The 26552-nt window shown below is 39.4% G+C and overlaps 1 protein-coding gene across 5 annotated transcripts in view; it reads right to left on the bottom strand.

Moving 5' to 3' along the window:
- Positions 1 to 1475: 1475 nt before the first annotated feature.
- TSC22D1 (TSC22 domain family member 1) overlaps positions 1476 to 26552 on the bottom strand; it is a 144343-nt gene continuing 119266 nt past the window's right edge. For 3 of the 5 annotated variants that reach the window (XM_003913828.5, XM_009191871.4, XM_009191874.4), the window contains 2 exons: positions 4004 to 4055; positions 1476 to 2818 (listed from right to left, as the gene is read on the bottom strand). In XM_003913828.5, the coding sequence (XP_003913877.2) occupies positions 2561 to 2818; positions 4004 to 4055 (310 nt within the window). In that variant the 3' untranslated portion in view covers positions 1476 to 2560. Of the gene's footprint in view, positions 2819 to 4003; positions 4056 to 4461; positions 4886 to 5160; positions 5321 to 26552 lie in introns of those variants that run through there. The other 2 variants (XM_009191875.4, XM_009191873.1) reach the window with 2 other exon arrangements.

The raw sequence follows: 26552 nt of genomic DNA on the forward strand, positions 1-26552 counted from the left end.
AAAATGCCTTTTTAAATTACCTTAAATACCTTAAATACATAAATAAGTCAATAACTTCAAGTATGTTTAGTAATCACTAAAATGAGGAACATGTATGGAAAGACATCTTTTAATAATTCATATTTCACAAACAACATTCAGCTACCAAAATTTCATGAGTCTTTCATTCTTAATAAAAAGACCCAAAGTTCCATTAAATAATGGAGGAAGAAGTTCTCCACCATCTTAGTAATACACTGACATGAGATTTTTCAAATTTTCCACGATTACCACCTATGGTATTTTAAGGATCTTCATTAAAAACATAAAAAATGAAATGGCTAGGGATTTCTATTCACTATGGTTTTCTTTTTCAAGGAAATGTACTTACTACGTAAGTATTCCTTTATTAAAGTTGAAGTTATATAACCAACAAGCCAATACGACAAAGATTTTTTTTCAAGTCCTCTTCAAATTCCCCCAAAATATCTTTATGACAACTGCTATCAGCCTATGGCAGTGAGCCATCCATCATTTCAATAGGAGGCCTGTGTCACCACTTTATAATGCATGCACATTATCGAACAATTCTTTTCAGGGAGCTCGGATGTCCTATTCACTTCTCAATCTCCCACCAGCTCTAGATTAGAGAAATGAAGGATTCAGAAAGTTGTCCTTGTCCTGCAAGGACTTAGACAAGCCTTAGAGCTTGGGACTGGCACACTTCCCACTGGGCGGGGGGCCACTGCTGAGGTCCCAGGTTGATAGATTGCAGAGCTGGTAAACCCACCCATTCACTTGCTCGCTCACATTACTCCTACTGCAGAGGAGGATCCCTCAGGCTCACTCCTCAGGTGCCAATCTGCTTCAGGATTCCTTTGTGGTTTTAATTGTGGTCTATTTTATAGTCATGCGGAATCAACTGCAAGGACATCCTTACTCATGTGGTCCTACCCCAAATCATCTTTTGCTTACACAAAACCAATTATCATCCCAGGAGCTAGAAACTCATCCTACACTAGGAGAAACATCCCAACCCAGGGTGACAGGGTTCTTAAAAAGTGGAAATCAGCTTCTCCAACTTCAGTCTTTTGATCCTAGATCTGCTTATTGCAATTATACAAATAAGGCTCCTTCTTCCTCTGTCAGTTCAACAAAAAGTGGAAGATTAAGATTTTCATGGACTCCTAGAATTTTAAAGCCAAAGGGGAATGTAAGAGATTGTCTCTTTCAAACCCCCACATCTGTCCAGGAGTGAAGCAACCTGTCCAAGTCACACAGTAATTAGAATTGAGCTGGACTCCTCCACTGTCTCTTCCCTTACCAGCTGAACGATGCAGTGTCAATTTCCTTTTACTTGATGTAGTCAAATCATGCCCCGACTTTTCCAACCATTCCACTCCCCTTCAGGATTTTACTAGTCAAATTGTTAAACTTTACCTGGAAACAGCTGTGGAAATGACTGCCATTATATTAACAGGGTCAGATGAAAACACTTGTTTATCAACATTTTATATGCTTTATTGAAAGTTGACAAGTGCAACAGTTAAATACAGTGACACCTTACAACTGTGTAGAGAACATGCACAGAAACATATGCATATAACTACTATACAGGTGATATGCAGAAACCCCTACTGGGAAATCCATTTCATTAGCTAGAATTGAGCATTTTTCAAAGTATTCAACCAGCTCAATTGAAAGACTTCAGTGAACAGGGATTTACTTCAGGGTATTCAGCAGCTAGATTTCAGATTACACAAAGTGAGTAACTGTGCCAAATTCTTCAAATTTCTTTAGGTGTGGTTTTTGTCATGTAGCAGTTTTTATGTAGATCGATATATAAAAGTCCACACCTCCTCAGACAGCCAATGGAACATCTAAATTTCAATCTGTACAACCTAAGTAGTAGTTACAGTCCTCTATTGTACAAAATAGTTACACTACATACACAAATATACAATAAGCAAAACAACCTTCATGGTAAGATAGCCTAGGTCCCATTTTGTCACTCTCATAGTTTTGTGTCATCCACTGTTTGAGAAGAGGCACAGTACTATTGTTTTTTATGGATTTTGGTGACAGTCGTCCAATTTGTACAGTGAACTCTGTTCCCCCTCACTTTAGTCTTTTTACCCTCCTTTCAAGCTCCTCCTGGGGGGAGGAGAGAGGCGAGTCCAGTGAGGAGCTCCATCGCTTCACAACCCCATGTAGGACACTAAGCGCAAGCAGGAGAGAGAACCCCTGGACGTGAGGGGTAGGGAGCCGGAAGGGATGGAAAGGCACACAGCTCCTGAGCATGAATTAAACCATTTCTCAGATATCTGCCAAGCTGCATGAGGTCCCAGTACATCCATGCTAATTCTCGGATTAACCTTTAATTCACCCAACTAAGAAATTTCTCCAAGCCATAAGCATATGAGTGTTTAATACTGGAAAAGAGAGAATGGCATATGTCAGTCTCACGTCTCTTTCGCAGCGAGCAATGAAATGGGTGACTGTGGAGGCAGATTCTCCCTAGCACATCTTCTCCGTCTGTTCAGTTCACACGCAGCAGCCAGTTCTGCGGGGGCATAGGCAGCTATGCGGTTGGTCCTGAGCCCTGCGATGCTGGCTGGGCGGGGGGCTGTGTGGTGCCCTGTGGCTGGGTGGTGGCAGGTGGGGAGCCAGTCTGCAGCTGTGCCTGAAACTGGGCAAGCTGCTCAGGACTGGCCAGTGTCTTCAGCAGATTGTTCTCCTGCTCCAGCTGGGAATTTTTCTCTATTAGTTCTTTGATTTGCTCTTTGAGGACCTCCACTTCTTCTCTGACCGCATACATCAAATGGCTTTTCACTAGATCCTGCAAAGAAGAGAGAAAAGGTTTAACTCACTATTTGCTATTTTCTGGACTCTGAGTTTCTAAGACATTATTTTATATGGCCCTCGCTATTTACATATTCCGCCTTTAAAGTTCGTTCAAAGACACTTGGGGAAATCTGAATACAGCCATGACTGTACAATACTTGAGTTTAACGTATAAATGATCAAGCTTTGTAAAAGTCTGTGCTTCTCTACAGACGTTGGCCAGAAACGCCCAAGTCCGGCTTCCTATCTGAGACTGGGCCAGAGCTGGGCGCTGGGTCCCCGACTGAGACCAGCAGCGGGGATGTTCAGGCCACAGCGCGCCCACCGCGTCCCCGCCCCCAGGCCCCGCCCCACGCTCGCCCGGAGCCGCCTCCTTCAGCACCGGCTGCAGCCAGTTCCTACCGAACATGTTGCCGCATTTTCTTCCCTCCACCCCGCCCCCCCCCCCCCCCCCCCCCCCCCCCCCCTGCTTTTCGTGATTAAGCTGACATCACAGAAACCTGGGTAGACGTCGCAGCCAATGGGAGCCCGAGTTATTTATAGCTCCGAATTAAAGGTTCAGAGTTTGCCTAGCAACAGTGGGCAGAGAATCCCGTGAGAAGAGCCACAGGCGCTGCTCCAATAACAAAGAACGGCCAAGGCGGAAATAAAAAATAGGAGAAATCCAGGCGCAGGCTAAGAAAACAAAACTTTTCTCCGATTCTTCTTCATTGTGCAGGAGCCCGCGCCACCGGGGACCCGTTTGTGCACCGTCTAGAAGGCCCTTACCCAGGATCCCGACTTCTGGGGCCCTCCCCACCTCCCGGCTCCCTAGTAAAATGTTAGGATTCCTAGTAAAGCCACATCGCTAAAGGTGTGCTCACGACCAGCCGAAGGAGACACTGGGCCAGCGCTTGCTTCCCTAATAAATCCCCAGCAAAAAGGGTCACCGTGAGAAAATCCCCTTGTGTGAAACCAGTCCCGGGAAGGTGACTATTTACTACCCGCAGGGCCCCTTTCTCCCTCCACTGCTGCCGTGTTAGGTGGCTCCACGCTGGCTGAATGGAGACAGCGCCGGCATTTCTACGCGCATCAAGAGCAATCGACATCATCTCAACTTAGGGATGCACTGGTTCCACAAAACATCTTGTTTTTGTGCTGTGCCCACATTTACTATAAATGATTTTTCATCAGTACATACCATAGCTTGCTCGATTTTGTTGTCAATAGCTACCACACTTGCACCAGAGGAGCTGAAAAAGAGGAGGGAAAAAGGTCATCGATAAATGGTATCTTAAGCGTCCAAGATAAAAAGGATCTTGCAATTTTGTGATATTGCTAGCATCATATTTTGAATATTCTTTAACACTATGTAATGTATCACCCTCCAGGAAATGCCAGCCCCTTTCTTACTAACGAATATCCAGGCATCTCCCTATTTTAGTAAGCCACAAAAGACTAAATTACATAATGTGGGGAAAGCCTGTTCTCTGGCCAGATTTGAAAAAATAAGGTTATTCTAAACATACCGAAAAGCAACATCCATGTCACCATAATCTCTCAGCAATGGACAAAGGAATTTTCCTGGCTATCTTTCACCTGTATTATTGTAAGTATCCCACGAATAAATTTAAAGAAACTATCCTAGCCGACATTTACCTATTATCAAGTCTCACAGAAGCGTTTTCAGTCCCCAGCAAGGATGACAAGAAAGAAATTGAAAAATGTCTCAGTTGGTAAACTCCTAGATCCATCGCCACTGGTCTACACCATTGGGATTTCATGCAATTGCAGCCAAAAACACCCTCGTGGAAAAAAAGAGGGAACACCAGCAGCCTTGTATAAGCTAGATAAAAATCTTCTGGCTTTCCGCAGCCCAGGGAGAAACAGAAAACGGCAGCCCTAATTTAAAGAAACCCAGCTTCTGGGGCTTCGTGATCCCAGGAAGATGCAGATCCCAGTGCCGTGCAGAGCCGCTTCCCAGATCCGCAGCCGGGCTCCACTCAGCTCTAGACCAGGACTCCCGGTCTTAGTGCAAAATATATGCAGGAAAGAGCTGCGCCGATTGGCCGGCACGCCACTGGGACCGCCCCCTTCTCCCTTCCCCTTCTCCCTTCCCCTTCTCCCTTCCTGGTCCTCCCGCTTCCCTGCTTCCCCGCCTCCCCCCACCCCCACCTCCGCCCCCATTCTCCGGATCCCGCTCGTGGGGTGGGCTGGCCTGGCGAGGGCCGTGCCCAGAGGGAGTGGGGTGCTGGGCCCAGAGGTTTCCAGGGCGGCCTCAGAACACTGGGCCACTGCTTCGGCAGAAAATGTGAAGGGTCCCTGAAAAATACTATAGGGGCCCCCGCACGTGCTTACGTTTAAGGGAGTCAGACCCCGACCCCGGAGCTGTGTCCCGCGGCTGCTGAACGGCGAAAGCTTCCTATTTGCAACCAGAACCGTCTGAGCTACTGGGCATGCCCAGTCCCACCACTGTAAGACTTGCAAGAGCTCGAGTGTCTTGATTTCAATTATCTAGTTCTTACCGGCAGCGGTACTGGGAGGATTTTATAGACGGTTTTATTTTTAAGGATAATCATCCTGCGATCATACTATTTTTTTAATTTTAGAGGGAAAAAAAATCACATTTACTCTTTGAGAGATACTACCTTTTGTTTTATAGAAACAAAACAAAAAACATTATATATTCTTTGCTAGGCATGAGGGAAAGACTCCAGATAAAATCCAGGATCTTCCCAAAAAGCCCCCAGAGCCACAAACCTTAAAATCATATCTCCCTATTAGCATCTTCTCCCCAGTAATTAAATATGCCTTCTTCTATTTAGACCTAGAAAAGTCAATCCACAGGTTGAATTCCACATAGATCTATTTTTAGTAAGTCCCTAAGGCACGTTTTTGGAAGCTGAATAACAATTCCTCTAAGACTCAGTCCCTCAATCCTGTGCGCCTTCTTACATCAGAGGGATTGAAATACGGTCAAGTATGTATTCAAAGCACACAAATCCTTGAAGTTAGTCTCTTTGCTCATTTGCGTGTCCAGAACCAGAAAAAGGAGGATATAATCGTGGTTAAAAATAGTTAAGCAGCCAATAGATGCTGTAGGCTCACCTCTGTTTCATCCTCTTGGCCACACTGACCAAATAATTCTCTTCTCCAAACCAAAATCAAGAGATGTGGGAATAAAATAGCTTAACCCTTTCAAAATTTCCTATATTAATTTAAAATACTTTCAGGGATGCATCAATTAAGGCTACAACTTAATATACTAGAAATCTAAGCCCTGAAGTTTACTTAATTATAACATAAACAGTTTGCAAGTCAATACATGCGAGAAAGAAAACTTAACCTCTACAATACTGCCCTCTAATGGCATGATAATATAAAATCCAAAAAATCTACAAAGTACTTGGGGAGACCTCTAATCTGTAGATAAAATTGTCTCATCACAAGTAATTCCAACATAAAATCTGACCGTAGAATATATATATGTAATACACGCACATGCACAAACACACACAGTCTTCTCTCCCAAATAAGCATCTTTCCTCAAGCAGCATCCTTTCCTAAAATTGCCATCAGAGCCATTTAGACAAATTTTAAGTTAACTCAATGCTGATAGTGGGGGTAGGTGGATTTGGTTTTCAGAAACTGTCCAAAGTAATTAGGAACCAGACCAGATCTGGTGAGCGCAGTAGATGATGAAGACCACAATTCTCTTTTGGGTTAAAAACCAAAGTGGGACTAACTATAAAGCGATGAGATTCCCTTTTTACTGAAAGGTTCATATTCTCCAAATTTTAAGGTTTGGCTTTTAAATAACAGTAATTGTTAGCATATTTATAATTTATAAAAATTAAACATATTAACTCATATGATGCTTATTTTTTTAAAAAAAGATATCCATTTCCAATAAAAAGAGACTAAGTATAAGCTTAGAAATCATAATTATTTGGGAAGCAGGCATGTGGCCCCTAAGTCTATGAATGCTAACCAGAATATTATTTACTGCATGATAGTTTCTATATTTTGAAAGTTAAAGCTATACCTAAAACTATTTGTATGCTAAATTCCATGTACATATTTTAACTGAATGCCAACTTCACGAAAAAACGGTATTAAAGCACCATTTAAGCTATAAAAAGAGCTTTAAAAAACAAAACTCTAAGGTCATATAAAGAATTTTTAAATTCCCGCTCGAGTTTTAAAAAATTACTAAATTAACTGAATTTATTCATGCTGTTCTTCAACATAAACAGAAAGCTGTTTTTATTTCAATCATTTTAACTGATCATCCATTGTATCAAGCAAGAGAAGCAAATATAAGCAACCATAGTCTAACCCATTTCCCTATTGAAGTACATTACAGTTACTGTTACTACTTGGATATTTTAAATAAAATTGCAAGAAACATCCTTCTACATACATCCTTGAACATGTATGTGTGTGTGCACACTTCTGGAGAATTTGTTGAGCCAAAGGATTTGCAACTAATAAAATGATTAGCAATCTAATCTTTTCATATATTTCACATAAATATGCTAGATTCCTTTAAAACTAGACTTTTGTATGAAAACTGAAAAGATAATTTGAAAAACAAGGCAAAGGAAATGGAAAGCTACATGGAGGGAAAACCCTTGGATCAGAAATGTCTGTGGCACAAATGGCTAGAATTACGTTCAAAGGCTCTTCTAATTGCAAGACAAACGATCCACATGTCTGGTGCCTCGTCAGAGCTAAGACTTGCTGACAGGGCAGAGAAAAACACTACAAGGCTTCCAGGAGAGATCCTTAAAGTCATGGACCATATAAGTCCATTTCAGGCACTGAGCACGGATCAGGAGGTACCACCCCAGTGGGAACTCATACACATTAAACAGCCTGGACAACTGAGATTGAGGTATTTTCTGTTGTTGTCTGCCTAAGAGCCTTTTTACATAGACTCCAATTCAACCGCCACTGCATATTGGTAGCAAGCATGACAGGATAGGAAAAGAGGAACAGGCCTGAGTGTTTCTGGTTCCTATAACATGTGCTTTTCTTCCAAACTTGATCTGACTTGGCCAACACAGGTACAGTCAGAGATTCAGCACTCAAGTAAAGTAACCTCTTTCTCCCCCTGTCCAAACTCCTTGCAAATCTAAAACAACTGCCAGGAAAGAAGCGAAGGCACATTACCCTGTACCTGACCAAATCACTCCTGTCTAAGGACTCCCACGTCACCTCCATTTTTCTAGTTTACTCTCACTAGGCATGGGAATATACTTACCAGGTTTAACAAATGAAACTACAGGACTATCAGTTAAATGTGAATGGCAGATAAACAACAAATAATGTTTTAGTGTCGGGTGCCACCCACTGTCAAAACAAGAAGAAATGCCAAAGAAATGGCTGTTAAATTCAACCACATTTTACATTTCCTTATCTCCACAGAAAGGCTGGTTGGAAAAAGCTTCCAAAAAGAACAGTGGCCAGGCGCGAGCGCGGTGGCTCATGCCTGTAATCCCAGCACTTTGAGAGGGTGAGGTGCGCAGATCACTTGAGGTCAGGAGTTCAAGACCAGCCTTGCCAACATGGTAAACCCCTGTCTATACTTAAAAAAACAACAACAACAACAACAACAACAAATAAATTAGCTGACGTGGTGGCACATGTCTATAATCCCAGTTACTGGGGAGAGGCTGACAAAGAATTGCTTGAACCCGGGAGGCAGAGGTTGCAGTGAGCTGAGATTGCATCATTGCACTCCAGCCTGAGCAACAGGGCAAGGCTCTGTCTCAAAAACAAACAAACAAAGAATTGGAAGAGAAACTTAAGGGATAAATCTAGGAGGTCCAACATCAAAATAGGATGCATTTCTATTTTGGAGAGAGAACAGAAGGAAGAGAATTATCAAATAATTGAAGAATTGTTCCAGAACTGAAGGACACAAGTCTCCAGTTAAATGAGATGACCAGATGCCCATCACAGGAAACGAAAAAGCCCTCCACCGAAGACCACCACCCTGAAACCTTAATCACTAGGCAGACAGAGAAAATCCTAAAAGCTTCCGAATGGAAGAAACAAGTTACAAACACAGGGACTAGCAACAGAACCACTTTGCTGGCAGCCAGAAAAAGATGAAGGAAATGTCTTTAAAATTCTGAGAGCAAAGAGTTTTTTATCCAGAATTCTTTATTTGGCCAAATCATCATTTGAGTGTAAAGGTAGAATTAAAACATTTTTAGATACTGCAGACACCAAAATGGAGGAGCAAATCAAGAAAAAAGGCAGGCATGGGAAATAGGAACCAGGAACTCAGATACTGGAGGAAAGGAAGGGAATCATCAGGCTGAAGTCCAGGGAGATCTCAGGGGGACTGCTGCTGGACAAGCCCAGGCTGCAGCTGGTCTGTACCTGGTCTGCAATGGTAAGGGAAGATGGAGAACTCCAGGAGGGAAAGCTTCCATGCTAATGAACACACAGATTATCTAACACATCTAAGCATTTGCAGGGCACAGGGGAGCTACTGATAGGTATATGATAGATCTAATGGAACAATTAGATAAGCTCAAAGCAGTTTGAAAACAGAGCAAGGAAGAAAACATGGAATACTCATAAATAAAATCTACATGACCCATATTTTTTTTCTTTTTTTTATGGATTTACCTTTAAAAAGTTAACTTTATTGAGAAGGTAACAGGAAGAAAAATTGCATGGCAGGAATGGTTTAGAAGTGCTAAATCCTAATCTACTACAACTTGATTACCTAAAGTCTAAAATGGAAAAAGCAAGAAATAGTGTAAGTATAAATATATTACATAGAAATGTGGAGGTAAAGATGAGAAAAAACAACTAAAATTTTAAAGTGGCTGTGTCTAAGGCACCGACTGGATGAGAGAAAAAAGGGAACTGCTATTTTTTTTCCTATTCATTCTATTTGCTCTTTGGGTATGTACATGTATTTTGATTAAAACACACACACACACACACACACACTTTAAAAGGTTTATAGAGATCTGCAGCACTTTTCCTGCTTCCAGGCTTCAGCAGAGTCCTTACCACACCTGAATGTAGGAAACTACCAGAGGCTTGGGAGAGAACCACCAAAAAGCAGCAGGCAGAACAATTTTCAGAAGTCACATAGGGTAGGCACAGTTGGTATTACCACCCACCAGCCTAAATGAAAAAACTCTGTAAACAGGGACATCAGATATTCAGAAGGATACTGCCTAAGTCTCCTTCTGAATGCTTAGAAGAATTCTAATTCCCTTCAGTCTAGGACTCATTTTTCCCTTAAATGAGTCCTAGACTGAAGGGTGTTTTGGTCCTACATAAAGCAGTTTAAAAGGAAGCCCTGAAAGGTCAAACTGTTTCCAAGTAACTTAATTTTCTCTCAAAACAAAGCTCAAGAATATTTAATAAAGTCTCTAGCATCCAATAATTCACAATGTCTGGCATCCAATAAAAAGTACCAGGCATATAAACAAGCAGGGAAATATGACTCATGAGGAGAAAAATTAATCAAAATGACCCAGATATGACAAAGATGATTTATAGACAGGAACATTAAAAACAGTTATAACTATATTTCATATGTTCAAGAAAGTAGACGAAAACATTAGCATATTAAGGACAGGTGTGAGAAATGTTAGAAAACCTAAATTAAATTATCAAGGTGAAAAATACAATATTTGAGAAGAAAAATACACTAGATGAGATTAACAGTAGATTCGATAGGGCAGAAGAAGTATTAGTGATATATGAGCAATCCAAAATAGAACACAGAAGAAATATTGAATCAAAAGAACAAATCGGCCAGGTGTGGTGGCTCACGCCTGTAATCCCAGCACTTTGGGAGGCCAAGGCAGGTGGATCTCTTTAGGTCAGGAGTTCGAGACAAGCCTGGCCAATATGGTGAAACCCCGTGTCTACTAAAAATATAAAATAGTCAGGTGTGGTGCCACGCACCTGTAATCCCAGCTACTCGGGAGGCTGAGGCTGGAATTGCTTGAACCCAGGAGGCGGAGGTTGGAGTGAGCTGAGATTGCACCACTGCACTCCAGCCTGGGCCACAGAGCGAGACTCAAAAAACAAACAAATAAACAAAAGAAAAACAAATCAAAAAAAGAACAAAGTGTCAATAAGCTGTGGGACAGTTTCAAGCAACCAAATATATCTGTAGCGAAGTCCCTAAAAAAAAAAAAAAAAAAAAAGAAAAGAAAAAAGAAAGGAGAGAAAACATTTTAAGAAATAATGGTAATTTTCCTCACATTTTATTAAAACAATAACCTACAGATCCAAGAAGCTAAACCCCAAATGAGAACTGTGAAGAAGTCTACAAGGTGTATCATAATCAGATTGCTTACTATCAGTGATAAAATCTCAGAAGCGGCCAGAGGAAAAAAACTAGGTTATGTACAGAGCAACAAAGATAAGAATGATAGCTGACTTCTGGTTGGAAACAATGCTAGACAGAAGACAGTGCAGCAACATCTTTAACTGAAAGACAAAAAACAAAAAAACAAAAAAACCCTGTCAATCTGTAATTCTATGCCCAGTGAAAACATCTTTCAGAAATTTAAGGTGAAATTAAGACTTTTCAGACACACAAAGCTGGAAGGATTCATCACTGTAACTCCTTCAGACAGAAGGAAAATGATACCAGATGAAAAAACTAGATCTATGCAAGAGAATGAAGAGCACCAGAAATGATAACTAATGGTTAAATACAAAAACTTCTCCCCCTTACTATTTACATCTAAGATAACCGACTGTTGCCAGGTGTAGTGCCACATACCTGTAGTCCCAGCTTCTCAAGAGGCTGAGGTGGGAGAACCACTTGAGCCTAGCTAGGAGTTTGAGGCCATCCTGGGCAACATACTGAGGCTCTGTCTATAATAATCATTGACTGTTTAAAGCCAAAAATAACAATGTATGGGAGTATACTACAATATGTAGATGTAAATGTATGACAAAGATAGAACAAGGGCTAAGAAGGGGGAAGGGAAGTATACTGCTGAGTACATTATGATAAGTTAAAGATGTATGCTATAAACTGTAAATCTAACAAGCTAACACAGGAGGATAAAATGGAATCATAAAAAATGTATAATCTAAAAGAAAGCAGAATAAGAGGAAAAGGGGAATAAATAATAGAATAAAAAATGAATACCAAGATAGCAGATTTAAACCAACTGTATCAATAATCACATTAGCCTGGGCGTGGTAGCTCACACCTGTAATGCCAGCACTTTGGGAAGCCCAGGTGGGTGGGTCACTTAAGTTTAAGACCAGCCTGGCCAACATGGTAAAAACCCATCTCTACTAAAAATACAAAAATTAGCCGTGCCTGGTGGCGCATGCCTGTAATCCCAGCTACTTGGGAGGGCTGAGGCAGGAAAATTGCTTGAACCCGGGAGGCAGAGGTTGCAGTGAGTTGAGATTGCACTACTGCACTGCAGCCTGGCGAACAGGGCAAGACTTTGTCTCAAAAAAAAAAAAAAAAGAAGGAGAAAAAGAAAAGAAAACAATAATCACATTAAATAGAAATGGTCTCAATTAAGCACCTCAATTAAAAGGCAGATATTGCCAGTTTGGATGAAAAACCAAGACACAACTATATGCTGCCTATAAGAAATATACTTTAAATATAAAAACACAAATAGGTACAATAAGAATATGGAAGAAGATATGCCATGTTAACAATAAAAGAAAGCTGAGGTGGCTATATTACTCGAAGTAGACTGCAGTGCAAAGAATATTATAAAGTATAAAGGTCATTACATAATGATAAAAGGTCGATTTTATCATTATGTTCTCTGACTACAATATAATTAAATTAGAAATCAATAACATGAGATTATCTGAAAAATTTCCAAATACTTGGGGAAAAAATACACACATCTAAGTAACCCATGGGTCAAATAAGCAATCAAAAGGAAAATTAGGAAATATTTTGCACTGAATGAAAATAAAAACAAGGCATATCAAAATTTATTTCAATAAATTTAACAATTTAAACAAAAATGGACAAATTCTTATAAAGACACAAACTACCAAAACTCACATGAGAAGAAAAAGGTAACTTGAATAGTCCTGTATGTATTTACAAAATTGAATTTATAGTTTAAACTCTTTCTATAAAGAGAACCTCAAGCTCAAATGGTTTCACTGGTAAATTCCACTAAATATTTAAAGAAAGAAATAACACCAATTCTATACAAACTCTTCCACAAGACTAAAGAGAGAAAATTTTAAAAAACCACTTTACAACTCATTCTATGAGGCCAGCACTCCCTTAACACTAAAGCCAGATAAAGACATTATAAAAAAGAAAAACTACAGACTAATAGCTCTGATAAACATAGATGCAAAAGTTCTTAACAAAATTTTAGCAAATCAAATCCAACTATATATAAAAAGAGTAATATATTATTAACAAATGCCATGTATCCTGGGAATGCAAAGTAAACATTCAAAAATCATGTAATTCACCCTATCAACAGACTACAAAGAAAAAAATATAATCTCATTATATGCAAAAAAAAAAAAAGCATTTGACAAAATCACCATCCATTCATGATTTTTTAAAAAGGAAAAGAAAAAAACTTTAAGCAAAATAGGAATTGAAGGAAACTTCCTCAACCTGATAAGGGGCATCTACAAAAAACATTCAGCAGACATCATATGTAACAGTAAAAGAATGAATGCTTTCCCCCTAAGGCTAGAAACAAGGCAAGAGTCTACTCTCAGCATTCCTATTCAACATCATACTGAAGATAACAGCCAGGCAATAAGGCAAGAAAAAGAATAAAAGTCATCCAGACTAGAAAGAAAAAAAAAAAAAAATCTATTCACAGATAACATGACTATCTATGTGGACACTCCCCCAAAAATCTGCAAATAAATTATTAGAACTAACAAGATACAAGTTTCTCGAGGTCATGAGCTAGAATTTCAATGTACAAATATCAAATATATTTTATATACCAGCAATGAACACAAAGTGAAATTTTAAAACAAAAATACATGAAATAGGTATAAATCTAAGAAAATATGTAGAAGAGCTCTATGCTGAAAACTATAAAACATTGCTGAAAGAAATCAAAGAGCACCTGACAAATGACAAGATACTCCATCTGTGGATTAGAAGATAATATCATTAAGCTATCAATTCCACACTTCCCAGCTACCGTATAGATTCAGTATAATCCCTATCAAAATTCTAAGACATTTTATTGAAAATGACAAAGTGATTCTAAAATTTATGTATAAAAGCTAAGAAACTAGAATAATTGAAACAATTTTTGAAAAAGAACGAAGCTGAAGAACTCCCATTACCAGATCTCAAGATTTTCTGTAAAGCTACTTGCATCACCATAGTGTGGTACTAGTAAAAGGACAGACATAGAGTAACGGAACAAAACAGATTAGTCCAAGATACACACACACACACACACACACACACACACACACACACACACGCAGCAAATCGATTTTCCACAAATATGTAAAGCAATTCAGAAAAGTCTTCAGCAAATGGTACTGGAACAACTGCAAAAAACAAATACAACTGATCCATTCTTTACACCATATGAAATATTAACTTAAAATGGATCATAGACCTAACTGTAAAATCCCAACCTATAAAACTTCTATAAGAAAACATAAGAGAAATCTTTTGAACCTGAACCAGTAAAGATTTCTTAGGTAAGACACCAAAAGCACAATCCATGGAAGAAAAAAAGTGGATAAAATGTACTTTTACCATAATGAAAATTGTTTTTTGAAAGATCATGTTACAAGAATGAAAAAACAAACTATAGACCAGAATTAAGTACTGCAAGTCACATATCTGATAAAGGACTTATATCCAGAATATATAAAGAACTCAAAACTCAATAGCAAGAAAGCAAACAACCCAATAAAAGGGCAAAAGACATGAACAGTCACTTTATCAAAGATACATGGATGGTAAATAAGTACCTGGAAAAAATGCTGAACACCATTAATTGTTAGAGAAATGCAAATTAAAACCATGATATGCCACTACACACCTATCAGAATAGCTAAAATATAGTTTAAAATTTTAAACCTGAAAATACAAAATGCTGAAAAGAAGGCAGAAAAATTGGAACACATATATTGATGATGGGAATGCAAAATGGTACAACCACTTTCCAGAAGAGTTTTACACTTATTTATAAAGTTAGACACAGAGTTTCCATAAAAACCAGTAATCACAATGCAAGTTATTTATCCAAGAGAAATGAAAACATGTTACCACAAAAATTTGGACATGAATGCTTAGAGTGACTTTATTTTTAATCATCCCAAACTAGAAACAAACCAAATGTCACTCAACTGGAGAATGGATAACAAACTATGGTACATCTAGACAATGGAATAATACTCAGCAATACAAAGAAACAAACTACTGATACACATAACAACCTGAATGAATCTCAAATATAGTATGGTAAGAGAAAGAAACCGCATTCAAAGATTGCAAATCATATGATTCCATTTATGAGACATTCTGGAGAAGGTAAAGCTATAGAGACAAAAACCAGATCAGAAGTTCCCAGAAACTTGGGGTAGGGGAGGGGGATTGTTGTGGGTGATGGAACTGTCTCATATCTAAATTGTAGTGGTGATATGCCCACTGTTTTTCCAAACATGTAGAACTCAAAGATGGGAACAGTAAACACTGGAGACTCCAGAAGTGGGGAGGGAGGGGAGCCAGGGCTGAAAGGCTACCTATCAGGTACCATGTTCATCACTTGGGTAACGGGATTATTAGAACCTCAAAACTCAGCATCACGTAACATACCCATATTACAAACCTGTGCATGTATGCCCTGAATCAAAACAAACAACACTATTGCTGTATACTAAAAAGGGAAACTTTACTATATGTAATTTACATCTTAAAAAATGAAAAGATGACTGCCCCTAAGTAGCAGACTGGGATGAAAAAAAAAGAAGAAGAAACTGATAATTTTTAAAATTCTATCTAATCTTTATATTTTCATGTATCATTTTTTATTGTAGTAAAAAACACATAACAAAATTTATCACATTAACCATTTTAAAATGTATAGCTCAGTAGTGTTAAGCATATTGTTACTATAGTGAAATAGATCTTCAGAACTTTTTCATCTGCAGATCTGAAACTATCCATTAAATAACTTCCCATTTCCCCCTTTCTCCTGCCCCTGGTAACTGCCACTCTAATTTCTATTTCTATGAACTTGGCTGCTTTAGATACCTATCCTTTCTTTTTTTTTTTTTTCAATAGAGACGGTGTCTCGCTATGTTGCCCAGGCTGATCTCGAACTCCTGGGCTCAGGCAGTCCTCCCACCTTGGCCTTCCAAAGTGTTGAGATTATAGGCGTGAGCCATCATGCCCAGCCTACATGTAGTATTTTGATTTAAAACATTTTAAACTAAAAGAAAAAAAAAGGGAACAAAAGCTATTTTAAAAAATATAATACAAGGACTTAAATATAGTCATCGAAGAGACCTAAAAATGCCTATTTTATAACTAATTGTTCTATCATTATATAAAATGCATTACTAGGCTTGAATTTTTTAACTATAATTTTGCTTTGTTCTTAGAACTGTTGAGTTTGTTGGTGATTAATCATTCCTAAATCCCATATTAGCGTTAAAAGATTTGTAAAAATTAAATACTTGCTTTAAGTGTGAGAATTCTAAAAGTCCTAACAAAATGCTAACAGATTTAAATATAATCTTTTATTTATATATATCTACATATAGCACATGTATTTACCCTCTGTAAATACATTTTTTTTCTGTATTTTTCTCTCTCTAAACATTTATAATTACTTTTAAATTGTTACAATTCTAGACATGATTTTTAGTTTTCCCATGGCTGTCTTCACCTTATTTAACATAACTACTAGTTCCAAAAGAATATCTATAATGCTAAGAAGACCCAATGCTTTTTTGTTTTGTTTTTTTAAGATGGTAAGGGAGACTTTAAGAGGAACTACTGCAATGGGAGAGAAATGGGTCTCAACTCCCCTCAATGCCCTTCAGCAACAGGACTCAAATGGTTAACATTCTTATTTTACTTTTTATCTTCATGAAAATAATAAGCATTTCAAACCCAAATTTCTTCATAAATTACCACTTCTGCTTAATAGTGGTAGATTATGAAAATCTGGAGCCACAGACTAAAAAGGAATCACAGATTTAGAAGCCAAATGATATTCTATATAAAACATCTGAAGAAGTGAAAAGTTGTCCTGATTATGATTTTCTATTTCGAGAACCTCATGCAAGTGAGGTTCTTGCATGAAGTGAAAAATGAATATTATTTCTCTTTTACTTTTGCACAGCTATGAAAAATAGATGCTTTGAGCGCTTTTTAAAAATAACTAGTTACTTTAAGCTAATTTTCCTGTTAAATTCCAGAAGAAAACAACAACGATAAGCAGTCCTAAAAGAGCTGGTAGGAACTAGACTAACCGACTAACCATTTTTCTATGCATACAGAGCCACTTAGGGCCATTAGAGGCAGTCTCTTGGTGACCCTAAAACAATCAGATGAAGCTCAATTACACAGTTGTATTTACAAAGGTAAAGATAAATTTAAGGATATTACCCAGCTCCAGAATGTCTACTGTAGTACAGGCCTAGGTAAGCATTAACACATTGGCAAAGTTGACTCTCTGTGCTGGGGACACAGTGTGTGTATAATAAATACCACTGACTGCTTCGATCAAGGGACACATTTCTGTATTATGGCCTCCATGGGCAGCAGCTCTGTGACATAAATGGGGTCTGAGGGTTTCTTTAACCCTCTGATCTATTCAGAATTTTAAAGCAAAATGGACCTTGGAGATCATTTAATTTCCTTATTCTGTAGGTTTAGAAGTAGAGGCCCAAAGGCATTAGGTGCTTTGTCCAGGGTTTACCTAATCAACTGTTGGATGGAGCATAGAACCAAATGCTGATTTGATATTAGTGTGCCCTAGAAGTGCACACCAGAAATTTGAGATCTGTGTCGTGTGTGTGCGTAAGATGTTAGAGCTGGAAGAGCAAAGGGATCATAAAGGGAAACGCCCTTCTGCTGATCTCAACGGAGCCACAGTAGTCATCGAAAGCCACCCATTTTACAGATGAAGAAACAAGCTGGGAGGCTGTGTGGAAACCAAAGCCAGAGACCCATGCTGCTTATGAGTCAGGCAGCCTGGCTGCAGGGTCTCTGGGCCTAGTCTAGAGTGGAGATGGCGCGCTCTTGGTGAGACCTAGCCCTCCACAGCTTCCTTTCTGAGGGTGAGCAGGCTGGCAGGGGCACTCAGATCAGTCCCAGTACCAGCGAGGTCTACAGTTTGAGAAGGTGCTCTCCAGGCACTGGGACAAGGTCCCGGCAGAGAAGGGGGCTCACCACAGACACAGAGCCACACCTGCTGACAGACACATTATTTAGTGAATGTGCGTAAAGATGATTTTCAAATTGTGCTTTCATTAGTCCTGGCAGTTCCTTGCAAAGTCCTCAAGAGCTGTGAGATGACGAGTTAGAGGAAGTCCAAGTGGATCAAAGAAAATGAAGCTCATTTGTAAAGAAGGCAGGCAGGCTGTGTCCCCCAGGCTCGTGGCTGGGAATAGGAGACATGGCTTTAGCAGCACATCACTGAGAACTTCTGTGGTGTCCCAATGTACCCCAGGGATTTTTACTCTAGGTGGTCATCACCTTGGATCTCCTTCCATATCATCTGAGTGTGATTCGGACATTGCCACATTCTCCTTCATCCACGATTAAACAAGGGTAAGAAGACAATATGATGAAAATAATCAAGTGTTGAGTGGGGCCAATGAAGTGGGAAATAAAACTTTACAATGAGAATGAGGGTTACTTTTTAGCATTTAAACCTGCTGCCAACTACTGTAAAAGAAATGGTCAACATAATACATCTTAGCCGGAAAGATATAAACTAGAATTTAAAAACTTTCTATATATTAGCTCTTCAGCCATTTCTTTATTGATTTACCCGCATTTATTTAACAATGAGCACCCATGAAAGGCCAGGAACTTCAGGCTTGGCACCACAGTTATCAAGATGAGTAAGATACAATCCTTGCTTTTAGTGACTTGGGGGCAGTTGCAGGGAACAAGGAGAGAAAGACATACGATATTTCGTATAATGTGAGTGTATATAAAAAATGATGGTTAGCAGAAAGCAGCCTGGGAGTGCTTCTGAAAGCAGAAGACTTACCCTCTGGGTGTTGAAAAACAAATAGGAGTTGTCCAGTTAGACTACAAGGTACGAAGAGAATGAGAACACTCCATGAAAAAAGAAGGGCCAGGCAAAAGCCAGGGTCATGAAGCAGCAAGCTGAGTTTGGACGCCTCGCAGTAGTTGAGTGTGGCTAGGGAATAGGAGGTTGGGGTTTAGCAGTGGGAGATGAAGAGAAAGGCAGTAAAAGGAAAAAAGGTCAAGACAGGCTGGGGCCTCACAGGCCATGTGATGGGAGACTGGACTTTAGTCTGAGGGCAATGAAGGTTCACACAATAGGGTTTAAAGCAGGCAAATGATGCAACGGGATTTGTGTTTTGGCAAGGTCACTCTGACCACAATGTACAAGACTACAAGAGATGGAACTGGGGGTAAAAGGAAGGAAATATTGAGGGCCAAAACCAAGGAGCAAAGGGGAGACGGAGAGAAAAGTGGGATGGATTCAAAGACATTGGGACATAGAACTGACAGAACTGGCTGGTGTGAGGTAAGGGAGGCAGGATGACTCACAGGTTTCTGGATTATGTGAACAGGTGGAAGGTGATGCCATTAGCCAGAATAACGCTGTAGGCTAAGGGGAGTAAACCGGTGCTGGGGTATAACACTGATAGGACTTACTAGGCAGTGGGAAATATGGTTTTGGAACTCAGGAGGGGTCGAGCATAAGAAAATACTGGCATAAGAAAAGTTGTTAGGTAGCAGGAAGTCTCCTTGGGAGTGGATGAGATAACCTCAGAAATCCATATAGGAAAGAGATGGAAGAGCTGGGCGGTCGCACACATTGGAGCAGCCATTTGGCATGGCAAAGACACCTGAGTTTTCCGCGGGTCTAGTGGACACTACAGGAAGCGGCCAGGCTTGAGGCATCTGCGAGAACCTCGAATGGGAGAGTAGCCTCTACCTAACGAGGAGACCAAGACAATGAAAGTGATTTAACCGTGGAGGGAGTGGGGAAATGAAGACATCAGGTCAGCTCTCCAATGCCAGGTACCCTACGGAGCCAGCAAATGTGTCCTTCGAGAAAGCCCATGTGGGATGGCAGCCTCACAGAATGAGCCAACGGACAGTCCGTTAGACAGAGGGAGACAGACGGCAGCTGCAACCGTGACAGAAGCGGGACACTGCCACAGTCGACACAGAGACTCTGCCCTCGGTTCTTCCTTCCCACCTCCATGCGAGTGCACTGCTACTGCCAAGATGAGGGATGCATGTGAGAGCCAAAAACAGCCTCCACTCCAGGGTGCCAGTAGCAGGCTGGGTTCTTTTTCTCCTTTTCAGGGAAAGAGTGGGCAGAGAAGAGAGCTTTGATTCTGACATGAGTGTCAAATTTCAAAATGCAAAGAACTGAGTGTTTAAAAAATGGTAAGTAACTGTTTAAATGACCAAAATTAGCTGGAAAGTGATAGAAATGGGTTGACATGCTAGTAAGGAAGCCTGCTACCAGAGTGAAAGGGCGATTCAACTGAGCACAATTAATAGCAGTTATTAGGAGAAAGAAAAACAAACCATGACATGCATATTTCTCACCAATGAATTGAGACTTTAAGCAAATGGCTCTGGAGGGGATCCAGAAGAATGCGACATGAAGCCACCAGCTGAGGGTCGACTGTGACATGAGGCCATATCGTGGAAGGGGCTGAGGAGACCCCAGTGAGCTATAGGGGGCACAGCCCCTTACCTGTGAGGCCTGTTGGGGCCACTGCATGCCCATATCTATCCCACTGATCACAAATATGACATCCGCCATGGCTGACCGAGGAGAGGACTGCAAGCTCACCAAAGGCTGCCTGGCAAGGACACCTCCGTGCTTTCCCACTTTTGCACTCCCGGCCCCACATCGGGGACTTGTTCAGTCAGGAAAGCGGACAGGGGACAGACATAGATGGAAACAGTCCAGGTCCTCTCATGTCGATTCCAAACTGCTGGAGACACAAGCTTAGTCTGACCTGACAGAAGAGGAGAACTTTGAACAAAACAAGATATAAAGCTATCAAATAACATAACTAAGTCTGAAGTACCCAAATGAGGTTAAGTAACCAGAAGTAACTAACAAGTCATGGAACTAAAGTGAGATGTTGTAAGGCAACCCTGATGTACAGCAGAAAGGAGGGGCAGAGTTGGTGGGAACTACTCGAAAAAGGAAACTGTTGCACACTCATACCCCAGTTAATCTTTACTACTCTGAGGCAGTAGGTACCATTGTTTTCTTCATTTTAAAGTCAAAAAGTCTGCTTGAAGTTGATGGCCTCCTCTGTGCCCACCCCCCTGCCTAATGTGTGGGTGACACGCTACAGTGGGCACCAGGGCGAGGGCACACTGTGCCCCCAGAGCCCGAGCACAGGGAGCCTGGGCCTCTGCACCTCACAGGGCCCCATGCCACCACTGTCCTCATGGCCTGGCTGGGCTACTCATAGGGAGGGGTAAGTATGTCTTACAAAGCAACTTAACTGCACTCTAGGAGCATCTGCTTGCCTTCTGACAGCCTGGCGATGCCCCCACAGTACTGCCAGCTGCTGAGTGACTATGGGCCACCATCCGCAGGCTACACCCAGGGAGCTGGGATCAGCCAGGAGCCCCACTGAAGAGTTGGGAGGAGATCAAACCTGCCTACGTGGAGTAAGAACAGAATAAAGAGACTAAATCGAGGCATTATTCACTCTAGAAAGTTAATAAGTGCTTGGCTGAAACCGAACAGAGTGCTATATCTTTGCTGCTTTTGGCTTTAAAGGTTTTCCATCTTTTTACAAGATGAGAAGTTACGGTTCACCTCCCCTGTTCTGATGAAACTCTTGGTTTCAAAATGCTAACAGGTTGGTTTTTCCTCTCACATTTCACCAGGCTGTGAACTACAGTCTCACAGATTGAAAAAAGATTTTGCAGTTAATTAGAATTTACATTTTCAGTAGTTAGGAACTATCCAGGTTATTTTTTTAAGCCTTGATTTAAAAGGTGCATGTAAAGTTATCTTAGCCAACTGTAGTTTGCCTCCAAGATACCAGTGTTTCCCTTTAACCTTCTCTTTTGAATATGTTTCTGTGACCCAAACTGTTCTCTGTTAAGCTAATACAACTATAAGGATTTTAATGCATACTGACAGTGCACTTAGTAGCCAGTCCTCATTTCTGCTTAATATAACTTCTTTTTTGCATAAACATATGCATGACTATTAGTGCACTGAAGTCAATTTTAAAAATGCACAAGTTATAAATACAGCAGAGCAACGTACCAAACCTAACACGGAACACCCAAAATGTTCGAACTAAGACTACCAGTAGATTTCAGCAAAGCATACTTTATGTTGATGAAAACTGGAAGAAAATAACTGTTTATATCTTTATATGTATTTATTACTTGATGCAATAAAGTTATTTTCATTAACATAAAGAAAGAAATCTGAGAGTGGTCAGACAACTTACCTAAGGAGACATATGTTTAGTAAATGGCAGAGCCAAGATCCAAACTCAAGTCAGTTGGCTTTGGTACAGGGCATGACTCAATAATCTAGCAGAACCAAAAAGTGGGCTATTTCTAGACCCCCCAGAAATAAGCAGTTCAATTAATTTCATAAAAAACTGACACCTGTCCTTAAAATAGTAAATGTTACTTCTAGTCATCATGGCTAGACACCTTCAGACAATTTATATCTAAAATATACAGATTTATCAGAACATTACACGTGTGTTTCTAATAAGAAATGCTCTTAATTGAAGATGCTTCACTTTTACTTAATGATTTTGCATTGGTTTGAAGGTAAAGTTAAAACATAAATGATTAATTTAGTCTGGTGTAGAGGGAATGAATTCCTTTGTTCTATTACCCAAATTAAATACTATATATATTTAAAAATTCAGCTGCATTATTTTGAATAAAACAAGATGTTTTGCAAAGGCCATTAAAATGATGTTGGTGACAAAGCATAAGTTCCATCACCTATTACTTAACCCAAGTTAGGGTAATTCTGCACAAACACATAAAACTGAATACCTCAAATACATATTGAGAGTAAAAACAGAGTTAATTATAAAAAAACTTTGTCTTTAATAAATTAGACTGGGGGAGGGGGACAGCAGGGGAAGACCAGTTACGTTATATGAAGAGATTTTCTTTAAAACCAAGCTTCTTACCTTATCAGGATAACTAAATTAAATGAGAGATTAACCTGTTTTAACACTGAAGTATGCTTGGAACAGAAAGCATTTTTTAATGCAGTATTTAAATTAAACATATATAACAACATATATGTAAGTTAGGAAGCATAATGGTAGAACAAACACCCACAACCCCCCCCCAAACTAAGTTATCAACACCATTGAAACCCTTATGCTCCTCCTCATCCTCTACTCCCACACCAGGAGCAATTCTTCTCCAGCCTGAAATCATTCCCATTTACTTAGTATATTTACTATGTTACTATGTTTAGTTACTATGTTTACTGGCTTCCTTCCTCCACTGAAACATACTAGACAAAGGCAGAAGTTTGTTTTTCCATTTTCTCTACCAATGTGTCCCATGCACAAAGTATCCAACAATTATTGTAAGAACAGAAAATACTTGATTAGACTTATTACTTGTCAGTCCCTATCCTACACATTATGTATATTAGCTCATTTAATCCTTTCAATAACCACCCCATCTATGTATCATCATTATTCCCATTTATATAGAGGAAGAAACCAAGGCACAAAGGAGTTACGTGACTCGATAAGGTCATACTCATCACCACCATGAAAAGCAAAAAATATTTCTGCACTCTTATCATAACAGATGCTGTCATGTTTTAGTAATCCTCAGTCCCTTGAAAGACTGGTGATAACTGGAAATAGTTTTTTTTGGAATGATGAAAATTCAACAAATATATGTTGAGCACCCATTTTGTGTCAGGCACTGTTCTAGGCACGGGATTCGGTATGAACAGAACGGACGAAAGTCTCTGTCTTCCTGAAACTCACATTCAAATGGGGTTGAAAAGGTAAACAAGACAAATAAGTACATATATAGTACGTGAGATAAGGACAAGTACCTAGGAGACAAATTAAAGAACAGAAGCAGGGATATAAAAGATCAGAGAGGATGAAGTTTTAGCTAGCCTTCAAGGAAGGGCTCCCTGAGAAAGTGAGTTTTGAGTAAAGACCTGAAAGAGATGATGGGATTAGTCATGGAAGAACTCTTCCAGCAGGGAGAACAGCAAGGGGAAATGCTGTGTTCTAGAGTCCCAACGAAGTCAGGACAGCATGATGCATCATAGGACCGCGCAGTAACCAATACATGATACAAGAGATCTCTCTCACTTTCGCTCTCTTGGTTTTCTTAAAGACTCCTCTTTTCTTTAAAGAAGCATGCTTACTGAGACCATCATTATGGTACACAGCGCATTCAAGAAACACTGTTCTGCACTTCATAGCAATAGGTATTACATGCCACTTTATATTCTAAACTAGTTTCTTCAAGGATTACTTTGGGATGCTTTTCACCTTCCAGTAAAAACTTTTCCTGTCTGGAAGTACAAATAAGTCAGGTCCTCCTGTAGAATCATCTGCCTACAGAATTTAAGCACCAGATATGCAATGATAGCTCTTTGCTGAGTCTTGCTTTGGATAGTTTCAAGAAGCCATGAGAATTAATCTCATGGGGAATTTATTACAGAGCCGTTTAAAGCTACTTCTGACTAAATATGGTGGACTGAACACACTCATTTATCTGTATTTCCGCCTACACACCACTAAAGAGATGAGAACCCAGTTTTAAACACATAAGGATACAGTAAATATAAGAGAGATCAATTTCAATAGTTTCTCAAAGCTGGAAAAAAGATGGCAATTCATCAAGTTGAAATGTGAGCAAGCCGTAAAAAAAGTCCAGAGACCATTGATATGCAGTGAAGAACTCAATACTCAAAAAGTGCAAGGTGCAGACAACATAAGATTCTGCATAAAACAGACCCAGTCTTACTCAACTGAATGAGCAATGTCTAACAATTCTCTAGTATAGCCAATACTCAGTCAAAAGGAACCTGGAGGAAACAGAGACAGTGTAGGGAGTTGAGGAAACTTGTAATCCTAAAGGATTACATGGATAAAATAAGAGGAGGACAACATTCAGAATACCAGAAAGAGCTCTTGGAAACTGAAAAATTGGTATAAGAGCATAAGTGAAAATATGCTAGAATAGTAAGTAAAGTTGAAGAACTATCTCGGGAACTAGAACAAAATACCCAAAAAAGGTTAATACGGAAAGAAAATAAATAATAGCTATTAATATTTAGAAGGGCTAACACCTTAACGAAATAAGTTTCAGAAATGTAACAATATGAACAGGAGAAAAGTGTCATAAAATAATTCAAGAAAACTTCCTAGAACTACAGATCAAGCTTTTTAAAATTAACAGAGCCTATCAAGTACAATCTGTTCTGTGATAAAACTTGTTTGGAAAACACGAATTTGTTCCAACACAATTTATATGTTAGAGAACAATTAGAGCATAATGCACATTTCACATTTTCTTCTGTGTGATTTTGTTTGTGAGAAACATCAGGTAAACGCAGGAAACTGCACCCAGCTGAACCAAAACTGCACCTAGCAAAACGCAAACAGCACATATCTCAAACATGTAACAGCTACCTCAGTTCAGCACGTTTGTTATTCTGCAAAATCATGTTTTGCTATTCTTTTGCAAAGGATAACTTTTCTATATAAAAACACTCATTCAACATCTCAAATATGTCTAATCACACTGGTTCAAACAGAAGCAGCATGCACAAAACAAAAGCTTTTAAATATTGAGGAGAAGCCAAAAACAAGGCATTTTGAAAGAAATGAGAGAATACGTGATGAGAACATGTGGTATCTCCCAAGCAACAGAAATAAAATTCATGTTGTGGGCCTTCCCAAACAATGCATGGAAATAAAAGAAATGCTTATTGCTAAAGCAATTTTAAGTGCTACAAAGTCAAAAAGAGCAACCCCTAAAGAAACAGAAGAAAAAGAAAGCTTGTTGAATATATGTACTGAAAAGCAAATAGCAAAAAAAAAAAAAGAAAAAAAAAAAAAAGAGAAAGTACTATTTATATAAAAAGGAAATAGCTAAATCCTGCAGAATTTGCTCCTTTTGTGCCAGTAGTAGCTGGTTTAGTAGCTTCAAAAATCTCTAACATTTCCAAAGCCTTCAGTTGTAGGGTGAAGCAGAGAGCTCAGCTAAGAAAACTGCAAAAATAATTTCCAGCAATGATACAGAAGCTAATTGAAGAAGGTGGCTATATATTGGATCAAACTTTCAATTCTGATGAAATAGTTATCTATTACATATACATCAGATCTGTCAACTGACACTGTTTCATATTCTTGGACAGAATTAGAAAACTAAGTTTCCAAGGACTTCAAAGTCTGCTCATATAAAAGTAGAACAAGTTCTAGGATCTACTTTCACTCTCGAAACAGATCGATGAAGTCTTTGAAGCCTTTCCAGTCACTATATTCTATCAAATCTCATCCTCCTAATTTCTCACTGT

The sequence above is a fragment of the Papio anubis genome, chromosome 15 (assembly GCF_008728515.1).
Source record: "Papio anubis isolate 15944 chromosome 15, Panubis1.0, whole genome shotgun sequence".
NCBI lineage: Eukaryota > Metazoa > Chordata > Mammalia > Primates > Cercopithecidae > Papio > Papio anubis.